This window comes from Procambarus clarkii, chromosome 89 (genome assembly GCF_040958095.1).
Source record: "Procambarus clarkii isolate CNS0578487 chromosome 89, FALCON_Pclarkii_2.0, whole genome shotgun sequence".
NCBI classification, from domain to species: domain Eukaryota; kingdom Metazoa; phylum Arthropoda; class Malacostraca; order Decapoda; family Cambaridae; genus Procambarus; species Procambarus clarkii.
The window spans coordinates 10,597,295-10,611,376 of NC_091238.1; the positions used below are offsets into that span (position 1 = coordinate 10,597,295).

General features: G+C 39.3%; 1 protein-coding gene across 32 annotated transcripts in view; it reads right to left on the minus strand.

Annotated features, from left to right (window-relative positions):
• The window catches only part of Cadps (calcium-dependent secretion activator 1), a 537,366-nt gene that overhangs the window by 105,508 nt on the left and 417,776 nt on the right, over positions 1-14,082 (minus strand). For all 32 annotated transcript variants that reach the window (XR_011225795.1, XM_069317990.1, XM_069317986.1 and 29 more), the window contains one exon: positions 1,591-1,708. Coding sequence is in view for 31 of the 32 variants with exons in the window: in XM_069317990.1 (XP_069174091.1) it covers positions 1,591-1,708 (118 nt within the window). In the remaining variant the exon portion in view is untranslated. The remainder of the gene's footprint in view (positions 1-1,590; positions 1,709-14,082) is intronic.

Sequence of the window (14,082 nt, forward strand, 5' to 3'; positions counted from 1 at the left end):
AGCTTACTTGCATAGTTCTAGTAAATAAAACATGTAGAAAAGTATATATAACATGTGTAAATAGTGTAATAAAAACAATGACAGTATGGTGGGAGGAGCAAAGTTGGTGAGTAAGATGTTGGATTGAGGGAGGGCCTGTGTGGGTGTGGCTGCTCACACTCGCGATGTTCTGGTATGTGTTGATGGTAAATGTATATAGTGTGTGACAGTGTATAGTGTGTACATATGTTGTAAATATACATAAATGAACATGAAACATTGGTGTGAATAACTGTATGATGGGAGGGGGCAATGTTGGCGAAGTGAGGGAGGGCTGGCTGGGTGTGGCTGCTCACACTCGCGGTGTTCTGAATGTGTTGATGGTGAATGTATATATTGTGTGACAGTATATAGTCTGTAGATTGTATATATACATAAATTAGCATGATACATGGTAAATATGTGCAAGATATGTGTACACAAGTGTCATGCACGTAACAGTGTCCTTGGACAGTACAAATGTTTTACTACCATAATGTAGTGTACGTGTTCATTATACATAGGATTAGCATGTAAAAACAAATAAAATGTATTTGGAACTGTGCGCAAAAAATGAACAAAAATATATTCGTGGCAACTCGCACGCCCTGCCCCGGGTGCCCCACCGGCCCCAGGAGCTTACTGCTCTGGCGCACGGGGAATGATGATGTCACGCCCCACCTTTCGGACCCCATAGCAGCCAAAGTAAGTACAATTTCGAACTTCCGTTGCTATACCCATATACAGAGAGGGGTTTTTGACACTTTCAGAAGAAAAAAGAATTTTTTCCCGAGGTTTCATTTCCTGCGCACTGGGGGGGTGTCATATTTATAGGCCGCGCAGTTAAAGGGTTAGAGAAATGTCAGTTTCCCATAATGCCCTCTCTTGAAATCAGGTTTTTCAACTGCTTCAACCTCCTTATTTTCTTCCAGATTATAATGCATTGCATACTTTATTCCCAAAAAGACATGGTTACTTTTACCAAAGTGAGGAAGGTACTGAATGTCAAATATCTCTTCTTCTTTCCTGGTAAATATAAAATCTAGCATGGAGGGAGCATCCCTTTCCCTCATCCTCGTAGCTTGTTTAACATGTTGAAACATGAATGTTTCCAGGATGCGATTTACGACTCTACAAGTCCAAAAATCCTTTGTTCTAGCTTCATGTGTCTCCCAGTCTCTGGATTTCAAATTGAAGTCACTGACTCCCAACAGTCGTGATCTATCTTTATCAGCTCTCGCTATAATCTCTCTAATTATTGTTATAAGACCCTCTCGTTTATTATCCAGTTCATCCTTTGACCATGTGTTGCATGGCGGTGGACTATATGCATTTACGATCGTTAGTTTATCATCCTGATTGTAGATCTCTAGTACTATTAGGTCAACTTCTTGTGGATTGGCAGTCATTATTTCGTTTACCTTTAGGTGTTCCTTCACCATCACAGCAACGTCACCGCCTTAAATTAATTTTTCTGTCCGTCTCCAAACTGAGTAGGTGTAATTACATGTGTGTCTATGAGGACCAATAAAACTGCTTTTATACTTATAACAAAACTATATTCTTTCATACCTTTAATCTTTGCTCCAGATGTTTTGCAAAGTCATGGTCAGGCCAGTGAAGATCTCTAATAAAAGATTGTAAGGCATCCAGTTTCCAGAAGAGGTCTTCTGATGTTGCACACCCATTCCTGTCAGGTATTGGAACAGTGAGCTACCTTTCCATAAATGTAATATTCATATATATCATAGAGAGTTCAGACTATAACACAAATGCAATATTATATATATATATATATATATATATATATATATATATATATATATATATATATATATATATATATATATATATATATATATATATATATAATATATATATATATAATATATATATATATATAATATATATTTATATATATAATATATATTTATATATATAATATATATTTATATATATAATATATATTTATATATATAATATATATTTATATATATAATATATATTTATATATATATAATATATATTTATATATATAAATATATATTTATATATATAAATATATATTTATATATATAAATATATATTTATATATATAAATATATATTTATATATAAAAATATATATTTATATATATAAATATATATTTATATATATAATATATATTTACATATATAAATATATATTTATATATATAAATATATATTATATATATATAAATATATATTTATATATATAAATATATATTTATATATATAAATATATATTATATATATAAATATATATTTATATATATAAATATATATAAATATATATTTATATATATAAATAAATAAATATATATATATATATATATATATATATATATATATATATATATATATATATATATATATATATATATATATATATGTCGTACCTAGTAGCCAGAACGCACTTCTCAGCCTACTATGCAAGGCCCGATTTGCCTAATAAGCAAAGTTTTCATGAATTGTTTTTCGACTACCTACCTAACCTAACTTTTTCGGCTACCTAACCTAACCTATAAAGATAGGTTAGGTTAGGTTAGGTAGGGTTGGTTAGGTTCGGTCATATATCTACGTTAATTTTAACTCCAATAAAAAAAATTGACCTCATACATAATGAAATGGGTAGCTTTATCATTTCATAAGAAAAAAATTAGAGAAAATATATTAATTCAGGAAAACTTGGCTTATTAGGCAAATCGGGCCTTGCATAGTAGGCCAAGTACAACGTTCTGGCTACTAGGTACAACATATATATATATATATATATATATATATATATATATATATATATATATATATATATATATATATATATATAAATGTATATATAATATATATATATATATATATATATATATATATATATATATATATATATATATATATATATATAAATGTATATATAATATATATATATATATATATATATATATATATATATATATAAATGTATATATAATATATATATATATATATATATATATATATATATATATAAATGTATATATAATATATATATATATATATATATATATATATATATATATATATATATATATATATATATATATATATATATATAATATAATGGCTTTAATGTAACAATTTCCAACAAATCATTTTTTAAAATAAACTAATGTTATATATTCTAATTCATTAAGTTTGTCTTGGTAATACTGGTTCACTACCATATAAAACTTGAATATGTGACATTTTTTATTTTTACTATTCTTCTTGGGTATATTGATAACTGTTTTCATAATATGAGCAAGTAACAATAAAAGAATGGAAGGAGTTATTTCCTTCATGAGAGTATCAATAATCAATAACTATTTTCAAATTCATTCAAAGCTTTCATATTTTTTCTTAAGATTAATTTTCACTTCATAGCACTTTTAAACTGTCTTTTCATACCAGGATTCCATGTGATACCTTTGTTAAAATAAATTTGTAATACTATACAAAGGTTAGATATAATGCACAGTGTCATCAATAATTACAGAGATGACAATATAGTTAACACTTCAAGAAATGTATTGCCATAGGTATTTATATGATAAAAAAAACAGCGTCAAATGTAATGAAATGCCATTTTCTGGGCGAGCCTCGGAGGCTCCCTGGGGCTATAGGACTGATAGACACTATATTAGTCTGGGGCTTCAGTCATTGGAGCCTCTGCCTACCAGGGACCAGAGCCAGAACCTGGCCCCGTCAGAAAGGCAGAGAGAGCAATGACTTAACCACTGCACTGCACAATGTGCCTTTAAGCACTCTGAGAGTTGTCCTTTTTTTTTTTTTAAATTCGGCTATATTTTAATGTTTTTTAATGTTTTCATCACTCTTTGTGTTTTGAAATGGAAATAGTTGTTTTGAAACATTTTGACATTAACTTTACCTGAATATTTATAAAAACAACAAAAATATGTTTTTGACAACTGCACAAAAAAAATTTGCCGAAACCAGGTGCGCAGTGCAGTGGATAAGGAGACCCCCTTGTATTTAGGGTATTCCTTGTCTGCTATTGACAAGGGTTAGGCATCCAGAAAGGTAGGCATCTCAAAACAAACTCCACATGGTAAGAAATTTGAAAAAAAAAAGACCAAACAGAGAAACAACTCCCTAAACGAAAACAAAAAAGGAAACAAGCAAATAAGCAAGTGTCACTCGCTGCCAAATGTGCTGCTTGTCCATACAGCCCTCCCCTCCCCGGGAGGGGAAGGGGGAATCCCCGGACCTATGCGCCAGCTACTCACACCTCAATTCAGAGGCTAAGCATCAAAAACAAAACTGCAACCGGAGGGAGGAAGGGTGCCAGAGAGCCTTCAGAGCTCACCCAGAAAATGGGTGAGCCCCGGAGCCCTGGTACCCTCTCTCCCTCCAGTCGAGGAGCCTCCGGGGCTCGCCAAGAAAATGACATTTCATTACATTCAACGCTGCTTTTCTGTGGGGAGCCCTTTCGGCTCCCTGGAGCTACATAATCAAAGATAAGTAAAAGAGGGACTTACTCAGGAGGCGGCCTCACCTTGTGGATCAATTCGAAGAGAAGACAACTGGCTGCAAATTGCGACCCAAAGCCACACACAAATGACTGGGACCAGGAATATTTACCAATTAATGGATGGCCAGGACCCTGTTTGGCCTCCAAAAACCCTGCACCTGACAGTGAGCCCAGGACATGTTGCCAAACATGGTAGTCAAGGCAGCATATGTACAAATGTCATGGGCAAGAGGGTAGACTGCAGGCTGGCTAGATTTAATAATCCTGTGGTCACGGCCACAGAGGCCGAGGCGCACAGGTAACAGCACAGAGCCGCAACCGGACACAACACATGATGCACCTTCAACCTGACCAATCAAGCATCAATAACCCACGGACTTCCTCTGAAAACCTGCCATCTCGTTCTTCACCAGAAAGGGAGACAGCTGCAACTGAACAAAACATCCACCAGGACCAAAAAAGCAAAACCCTCTGTGCCAGAGGAGAGCATGAAGTTCACCAACCTGACCCCCAGAGGCTAATGCCAACAGAAAGTGTCTTCTGGAAGCAATCAAAGGGGGGCCACCATAAACTGAGGAGAAGGGAGAAAAAAGAGCACTCTGTCCAAGGACCAGGATGGCTCAGGCAGTGCATGAGCAGGTCGGAGGTGAAACAAAGCACGAGAAAGCATACAAAATGCAAGTTTGAGTGGCTCTGCCAACACCAGCGATACAAGGAGAGTAAATGGTGAAAAGACTGCCAAGACACCTCATACTGGCGCCGAGATGAGGACCACAGGTAGGACGCTATGAGAGAAGCCACTTGATCACCATACAAATGGTGATACACCCGTGTCAGAAAGACCAGATGCGACGAGGGGAGGAGTAGATCGAACCAGCCATGTACCAGACTGGTCCGATCAGCTGGAAGAAGCGGTGCTGCGGAAAATGCCCCGGTTCGGACACCGAGCAAGCAGCGCCTGAAACCAAGGCTGTGCTGGCCACCATGGGGCTACAAGGATGATTCTCCTATGTGAAAACTCCAACTGAGCAAGAAACCGAAACAACAGCTGGACCTGGGGGAAAGAGGTATAGGGAACCCCACCACGACCAGTCCTGCCGAAGAGCATCCAATGCGACGGCTATGAAGTCCGAGAAGGGCACCATGTATTTTGGAAGACACCGGAACCATGCTGGCACAAAGAGTTCCACCTCCGGGTGCCCGTGTGACCGGCAGAGCCAACTGATGGAATCGGCATCGACCATCCATTCCGTGGATAGGGGAAGGAACTGGGACAAACTGTCTACCAAGACGTTGGACATACCCTGGATGCGAACTGCACGAAAAGCTATACCCTGAGAAACCAGCAAACGAGTCATTCAAAGAGACCAGTCCCAAAGAGCCAAGGTCCTAAGGCAACCCCTGCAGTTTAGACAATGAACCACCGGAGCAGTCTGAAGGAAGCCTGACCAAGGAGCCCCAAGCGACCCAAACCCATGCAGTGAAGGCCAGACCACCGCAAACTCTTGCACTATGCTGTGAGCCTGACGGAAGGACTGAGCCCAACACCCCAAGCCAGCCTAGTGAGCTAGGGTACAAAAAACCAGCCGAGAGATGAGGCATCCGGGAACACAACAGGTGAGAGCTCGAGGAGGTGCCAAGGCACCGAACCTCAAAATCCCCGAAGAGGAAGCTCAGGATGTAGCAACCAGCGCAAAGCCTACTGGGTTCGAACTCGGCAGTCACAAGAGAGGCAGAAGGGAAGCTCCACAAGTAACCAGAACAGGTGCCGAAGCTTGACCCGACAAGAAAACCAGCACAGCAGAGGAGGGAGAGACACAAAAGCAGTCCGATAGACCCACACGAGGCCCAGGCAGGTTTGAACCTGGGACTGAAACAGATAGAACTGTCTCCAGGTCACCAGGAACCCAAACCCGGTGAGCTAGGAAAGAACAACCTCTCTGGCGAGCAGACTGGCTGTGAACCCACACCAATCAGTCGTCAAGGTAGGCCAAAAGGAAGGCAACAAAAACAAGAAACACGCCGCCCCACCACGAAACCAAACCAGTCCCTGAACCCAGGACAAAATGGGACATTCCAATATGCATCCCAGAGAGCCAGACACACCCCTCCAACAACCCGGTTCCAAAAAAAGCCGGATCTGGGACAGAGAGATCATCCGATAGGAGGGGCTAGGAATTCAGCGGTGCAGACAGGACCAGTCTAGAAGAATTGCTCAGTCACGTGATGGCATCGGAACAAGCGGAAAACCTACCTGAGGGACAAGGTCATTCTGACCATGCCCAGGGACATCCACTCCAAGATGACCCGACAGGGTGCAGGGGGAGAAGCCCATCCCACCTGCTCTGAGCCTCCGAGAGGAGGAAGAGCCACCCAGTGCCAACACAGGCCGGAAGACATGACCCAAAATGCCCACGAATCTTGGAACCAAGTGTGGGCAAACAGAGCCAGCCTCATCCCCATCGCTCTGTAAACTGGGCAACCCGCAAAGGGGCCGGCACCCCCTCCGAGAAGCAGACGAGCAAGCACTATGCCGACCAGGTGAAGAGAGCCCCAGAGGAGGCACCGGCACAGAAGCAGGCAGCAAAGGCCCACCTTGATGAGCAAAAACTGGAGCCCTGGCACTACCACCAAAACCAGTGCCAAACCCCAAGAAGAAAAGTCGTCTGCTAGCCAGGAAGATCCAGGAACCCCACAGAGCACCCAAAATGGGGACAAGGACCTGAGCACAAAAGAGACCAGGTCAAGAAGGGCAAATTCCAGGTCGCACAGGAGGAAACTGCCAAGGGCCTCCCAAACCTCCACAGGGGAAACCTGAAAGGGAGAAAAACCTCCGGAATGCAACCAAAGAAACCTAGAAACAAACCTGGGGGTGCCCAAAACCACCACATTTGCTAGTGGAAAATACACCACGGAAAGGAAGGGCCAGACACATGACTTTGACCAAACCCCCGGCAAAAATTGCCAGAAAACAGACCAAGAGCCGAAGGTATGGGAGCCAGCAGAGCATACAGGGCACAGACACTGGGCACAAAACAAGGGCCCAGAACCCAAACACAAGGCTGGGTGAAAAAACCTGCCCAAATGTTCCCAGAGGAACAAACAGAGCAGGAAGCCCCTAAAAAAGAACAAAACCGAGAGATGGCAACAGGAGGATAAAAAAACAACTCCTGACAGGGGCAAAAAAAAAAAAAAATGCCCTTAAAGCACGAGCTCACATGCCCAGCAGCCACATGTAAACAAACTGCAGCGCCACCCAAGTGGCTAGGTGGAGAAGCGCCCACCGAAAAGCAAAATGGCCACCAAAACAAAAGTTAAATCGTCCGACAAAAAGTGGAATCGCACCAGCAAATGAGGGGAAACAAAGCAGATGGGAGGAGGGACGAAAAATTTCCCCGCCCAGTTGGCATAAGGCCCAAGCAGGGGTAAACAGCCCCAGAACTGCAAGCGGACTCCCCCCACTGTTCCGGGAACCCCCGACAGAAGCCCCGGGGAGGAGCCACCCTCCGCACCCACCACCCCTAGAAGGATGGCAGTGTCCAAAGAAAAGGCAACAAGAAGGGGGGCCTGCTGGCAAGTTTCAGAAGTCTTGGCGGGAGGAGCAGGCTCAAAGGCTTCTGTCCCCACAACGAATAGGGCAGCCCTCAGAGCCGCCCAACTAAACCCCACTCCGACTCAGAAACCCTCAGATGGTAGGAAGCTGGCAGCAGAGGGGGATGGGGGTGGGGGGGGAAAGGAGCAGAGAAACCACAACTGCAGGGAAAAGACCTAGGGTTGTGGACTGAACCAAGGCCGAAGTGACCAAGGCCAACGTAGAAACAACCAACTATATAATGCAGATGCCGCCTGGCCCTTAAGAACTTCCGAAGAACGGGTAAATTGGAGTACGAGCTGGGAACTCGTCTCGCAAGACTCCAGACTGTTGGCATCGCCAATCCAACAGGCAGCATGACAGAGGCAAAACAGGTGACCATCACCCTGAGACGAGAGCAATGAACAACCTTCAATCTCGCACAAGGCAAGATGGGACTTGGAAGACACATCCATGGGTCCGCCAAGCCCCAACGGGGTTTTCCAGGGCCCGTAGGGGGTTCAACTACGGGAAGCCCAGGCAAAAGTGCTGCAAAGTTGGTTGAGCCCTTGTATGTTAACTAGAGGGAATAGGGCTATAACTGGACTCCTGAGAGGTGTACAAGCACAGGGGCCTAGAGGAGGGCCACCAAAATACCTTAGGGGGACTAATAGTCAAACCAGGCAGACCTCATCCAAGCAAGAAACAAAAAGAAAAGAAAAACCCTGCAAAAACACAACCACAACAGGAGGAACAGGATACACAGCCACTGCATTGATAGGCATGCTGCACAAGAAACCAGCAACAACAACACTTCCTACCCAAGGCCAAACAAAGGCCACTAAACCCCAGCTGGCCCAAAGGGTGGGGTAACTACTGAGCAGCAGGAACCCTTACAGAAGCGAAGCCCAAGAGCACCAAGGAAGGCAACCCTAGTAACCAAGGGTAGTACTCACAGAATGCTTAGGGAAGGAAGCCCTTAGAGCATACAGCCCTCAGTATGCTATGTTACTCCTGGCCAATGCACCACAAACAGCAGGAAACACCACAAGGGCACAAAATCCAGCAAGAATCTGTGGCCAGGGTCGACATCCACCCCAGAGTACTTCAGCCACGAACTGAGGTGTGAGTAGCCAGCTTTTTGGTCCGGAGAAGGAAGGAAGGGCTGCACAGACAAGTGGCAGTGAGTGACAATTGCTTGTTTGCTTGTTCCCTTTGGTTTCCTTTGGGGTAGTTGTTTCTCTGTTCGGTCTTGTTTGTTTTTTTCAATTTCCTACCATGTGGGGCTTGTTTTGAGATGCCTACCTTTCTTGATGCCTAATCCCGGTCAATGGAAGACAAGGAATACCCCTAAATACAAGGGGGGGTCTCCTTAAGCCATTTCTCCCTGTTCCTCTCTGAGGGGGCCAGGTTCCGGCTCTGGTCCCAGGTAGGCAGGGCTCCATTAAATGAAGCCCCAGACTAATACAGTATAACGTATATCAGTCCTATAGCTCCAGGGAGCCAAAGGGGCTCCCCACAGAAATGACCTTTCTTGTGTGAAGTAAGGGCATTTCAAGAGCTACTGCTAATCCTCAAATACAATGCAGTATTGACAAAGCATGGTTTCAGTATTAAACAAGCTATAGGATATATTACAATGACATACTATATTTAAGCATCTGCTAAAAGTATCCTGGACAACCTTCTGAATTATCTTTTATATTAAAAATCTTACATTTCTAGATGTGATAAAGAGACATTTAATATATAAGTTAAGGTTAAGGATAGTGGACTCTAACAATGCCCTCGATGTCACACTAAGGCAAAACTACTTCTCTACTATTCCCAATATATGGTGAATTGCAGAACAATATAAATTTTATACAGTACTGCAAAGTATTTTTTGTGTTAAATGCTTCTGAAAATATTACAGCATAAATATAAGTTTTCTCTGTTTGGCTTTGTGCATAGCTAATTTATAGCAAGAAAATAGGGAAGTGTTCCTATTTATCACAACAAATAGATGCATCATTAGTTTTTTTTTAATAAAATCTTAGAACTATTTCTTTGGTGATTTTAAAATATCTTGTAGATTTTCCTCGGAGTAGGATAGTTGATTTACCTTGATAGCTTGGAAAGATAAAAATTAATAGATCACTTGCAGTATTCTCTAGTCACTCCTACAGTACAGTATCTGCTGGAAGATGAGCTTTAATCTTTATATTTAATTCAGATACTTAATATCTTAAAAGCTAAATTCCATTCTTCTCTATGATCTTTAAATAAGCCAAGAAAAATAGTAAAATTTCAGAATACAGTATTGCTACAAAAAGAGATAACAGCGTATGGAAAGTTAAAGCAACCAGCATACAATAACTGCCATGGTAGTTTTCATCCAGTACAGACACTCATCTATGACTGGGCAAAAGAGGAAGACTACATGTATAGATATGAAAAGTTATAAATATAAAAGGTCAAGTTAGGAAAACTAATTACATTTTGTTTTTAGAATTAAATATGCATAAGTAAAAGACCTAAAAGAAAAAAAGAAACAATTAAATTACCAAAATGTCATAAAATTAAATTACTGTAGTACTAACCTTATTTGTATAAAACTGCATAATGATATGATAAATGCAAATATATTACACTTCTATAAAAATAGATAAGAAATTAAATGCATACAAGGCATCACACTATAATCATGTGCAATAACCTCTGATTGACTTCTTCACATTAGGCAAAATTGTGAATAGAAATATGTTATACTGTATAATAGGAATGTGCTATATGCCCTCAGCAACTAGCTATCTGCCATAAATAGGTAACCTATTTATGTAATCGTATAACTGCATGAACCACACAATGTTCAGTATAACAAATTACTGTGTAATTAGTATTCATATTTATGAAATAGGAAATTTGTTAGTATTTTAAGAAAAATCTGAAAGGAAGCAATGACCCTGCATTTGATTCTTTAAATATGGATAAAATGGCACAATGGATAAAACAATGGTTAAAAGAAAGTCAGTGGTTAAAAAAAATAGAAAAAGTTAAAGCCTTAACCACTGTGCTGCGCCAACCAAGAAAACTCGTTCGATGGGAAACTACGCCAACCGAGAAAACACCTTTTGAATATTTCGTACCCATTCAAAACGCATGTGCGGTAGGTTGTGTACTAAATAGACTCTTGGGACCTCCAGTGAGAAGCAGCCATCTTGGAAAAAATTCCTAGAATGTCTTAGGGCTGCTGGCTGGGTTAGTATTGAGTGAGCAACCACGGATGGAGCACGCACCTCTGGCTCCCAAATACTTGTCCGAAGCGGTGTTGAAAGATCACTCTCTGTCGGTGAAATTCAGCCCTTATTGTTTGAAGAACATAAGGGTCATGATACTGATGAAGCTAGGTGCAATAAGGACCTAACACAAAGGTCGGATGCAAGCGATACAGCACCGATGAGGACGATATACAGAGCGTATCCAGTTGTAGCTCTGAGCACCACTCTTGCCCACTCCTGCCATCTTCAATTTTTATAGATTATACATATATGAGCGCGAAGTCATGCTGTGTACCATGGACTGCTTCATTGATAATCATTCACTTCCGAAGTATTGAGTGTGTAAGTGTGTTACTGTGTAAATAGTGTGTGAAAGTGTACATATTGTAAGTTTAGTGAATTTTTAGCAAGTAATATTGCAACAATAAATATTTATTGTGGACACATTACTGACACATGTATCGCAGTTACATGGAACATTATGAATGTTCTACTGCATACATATTGTCAAAGATACAGATATGCATCATATACAAAAAAAAAAAAAAAAATAAAACTGCATTGGAAATACACAGAACAAATAATATTAAATATATCTGTGGTAACTTGCGGTGCTTGAATGGCCTGTGCGACCGGCTCTGGGAGCTTCACGCACGGGCGCACAGCAAACACGCTCCCTTCTCCACGTCCACAGCCAAAGAAAGTGGAATTTTTTAGTTTTTTTTTTTTTTTACATGTACGTATTCAGGGAAGGGAATTTATCACTTTACAAAGATCAAAATGTTTTTGGCGAATACTTCATTTTATGTGCACAGGGGGCGGGGGGATGTCACAATAAACCTGGCGCATCACAGTGGTTAAACAAAGATGATAGCAAGGACAGGAATTTTTTTTTCTACTAACACATGGGTTTGAGAGAAAATGCGATGAAGATAAACTTACCCCAAAAAATCTGTTCTTAAAGATCTCTTATACTAATATACATGAGCCGAAAGGTGGTGGAACTAAAGGATATAAGAGTGTAAAGACCCAGAAGTAGATGCTCTAAAAAAACAAAATTTGAATAAAAACACAAACTGAGATTGCCTGAGAAGGATCACACAATATGAAGGGACAGGGAAGAGAAGGAAGGAGGTGAGGTGGCAGTAAATAATAAAAGACCATTTGTAGACAACACACACACAATATTACAAAATCCATACAACAGAGTTCTAAACAGATAATTCACAACTTCTCTGATTAAAGAAAAAAAAAACTGACATGGCAGCTAAGGGTTCAAAGTTACTCATACACATATCCTGGTTGCTCTGGCTTCCCTTTCTGCATCAAGTAGACAGTTACGGTTATTTCGATATAATAATGATGCCATAGTAGTCATCTTCTTGTAAAAAGCATCACTCTTAAAGTGGCTATGCTGAAAAATTCATCTTTGGTATGAGAAAATATTAGTATATATATATGAGACAGGGCAGTACATAAGTAGTAATATCAGCCATATAATCTCATTTCTTTGTAGCAAAACATATTATGAATCTACAACACCTTTTCAGATTTTATAAGGTAGGGTATAATATATAATTTTCTTTATATAATAAATGCTCTTTGTAAAAGATACTGCTAAACAATTAAAATAGTCTGTACAGTCTATGATATATGAATTTCATAAATGAAATAGTATACAAAATACATTAGTTCTTTTTCTATAAAGATTACTTTAACAAAGATTATTAAGTAACATTACTAATTTTCATATGCAAGGCTGAAACAATATTTACATGCTTAATTATACAAATGTAGTAATTATTATAACTTAGCCTGATGTGATATAATTAGCATGTGATGTACAGACCTTGAAGAGAAACAAAGATATAGGATAGCAAGATTGTAAAGATTTAGACATAGCAAGGTTTTTCTGAAAGTGAAACCTTATATCCTAAAGAAAATACTTTTTAGTCTCTCAATATTTTGTCATCTGCTAGTTTTATTTATATCAAAGAACTATGTACTGGAGGCCGTTTTCCTACATGTCCTGAGTATGCAGTTCTACATAAAATAAAAATGCTAAAATTTGCCATTCTATGTGCATATTTATTTAAAATATACACTCTATCAGTGTATGCAACAAGCAACTAGAATATGTAAATTTCTAGAAGTATCTAAACAAAAATGCAAGCAAACATGAAAATATGAATTATGTAAAAGATAAAGATTTACCAGTTATCTGAATTCAAACAAGTCTAATTTTAAGTAATTCTTCCATAATCTGGAAAAACAATACTTGTTTCAAATCCTGAAACTGGTATTATAAATTAAATATACCATATTGGATCACTTGAAACTCTTAGAGATCCAAGCTGCTCTAATGCAGGAAATAGTTTGTATATGCTACCCCTTAGAAAATATGATTGGATAACATTCCAGTACCGTGCATCTAAGGAGGCCTGTCATCAAATAGTATATGGCCTTTACTTGATCTGCACCGAGTCACTTCAACTTAACAAGTCCAAATTTCCAATGTTAGCAACAATTAAAAAGGGAAATGGTTCTGTTTTTTTAGTTACACTGAACAAATATAACAAATCTCAGCTATTTATTGTCACATTTATTTAAAATTTATTAATGTTTAAGTGCTTTACAAATATTTCTGACCAGTTAAAATTTGTAATATAAGAATTTTGTACTTCCTGAAGAATTATAAATTTTTAT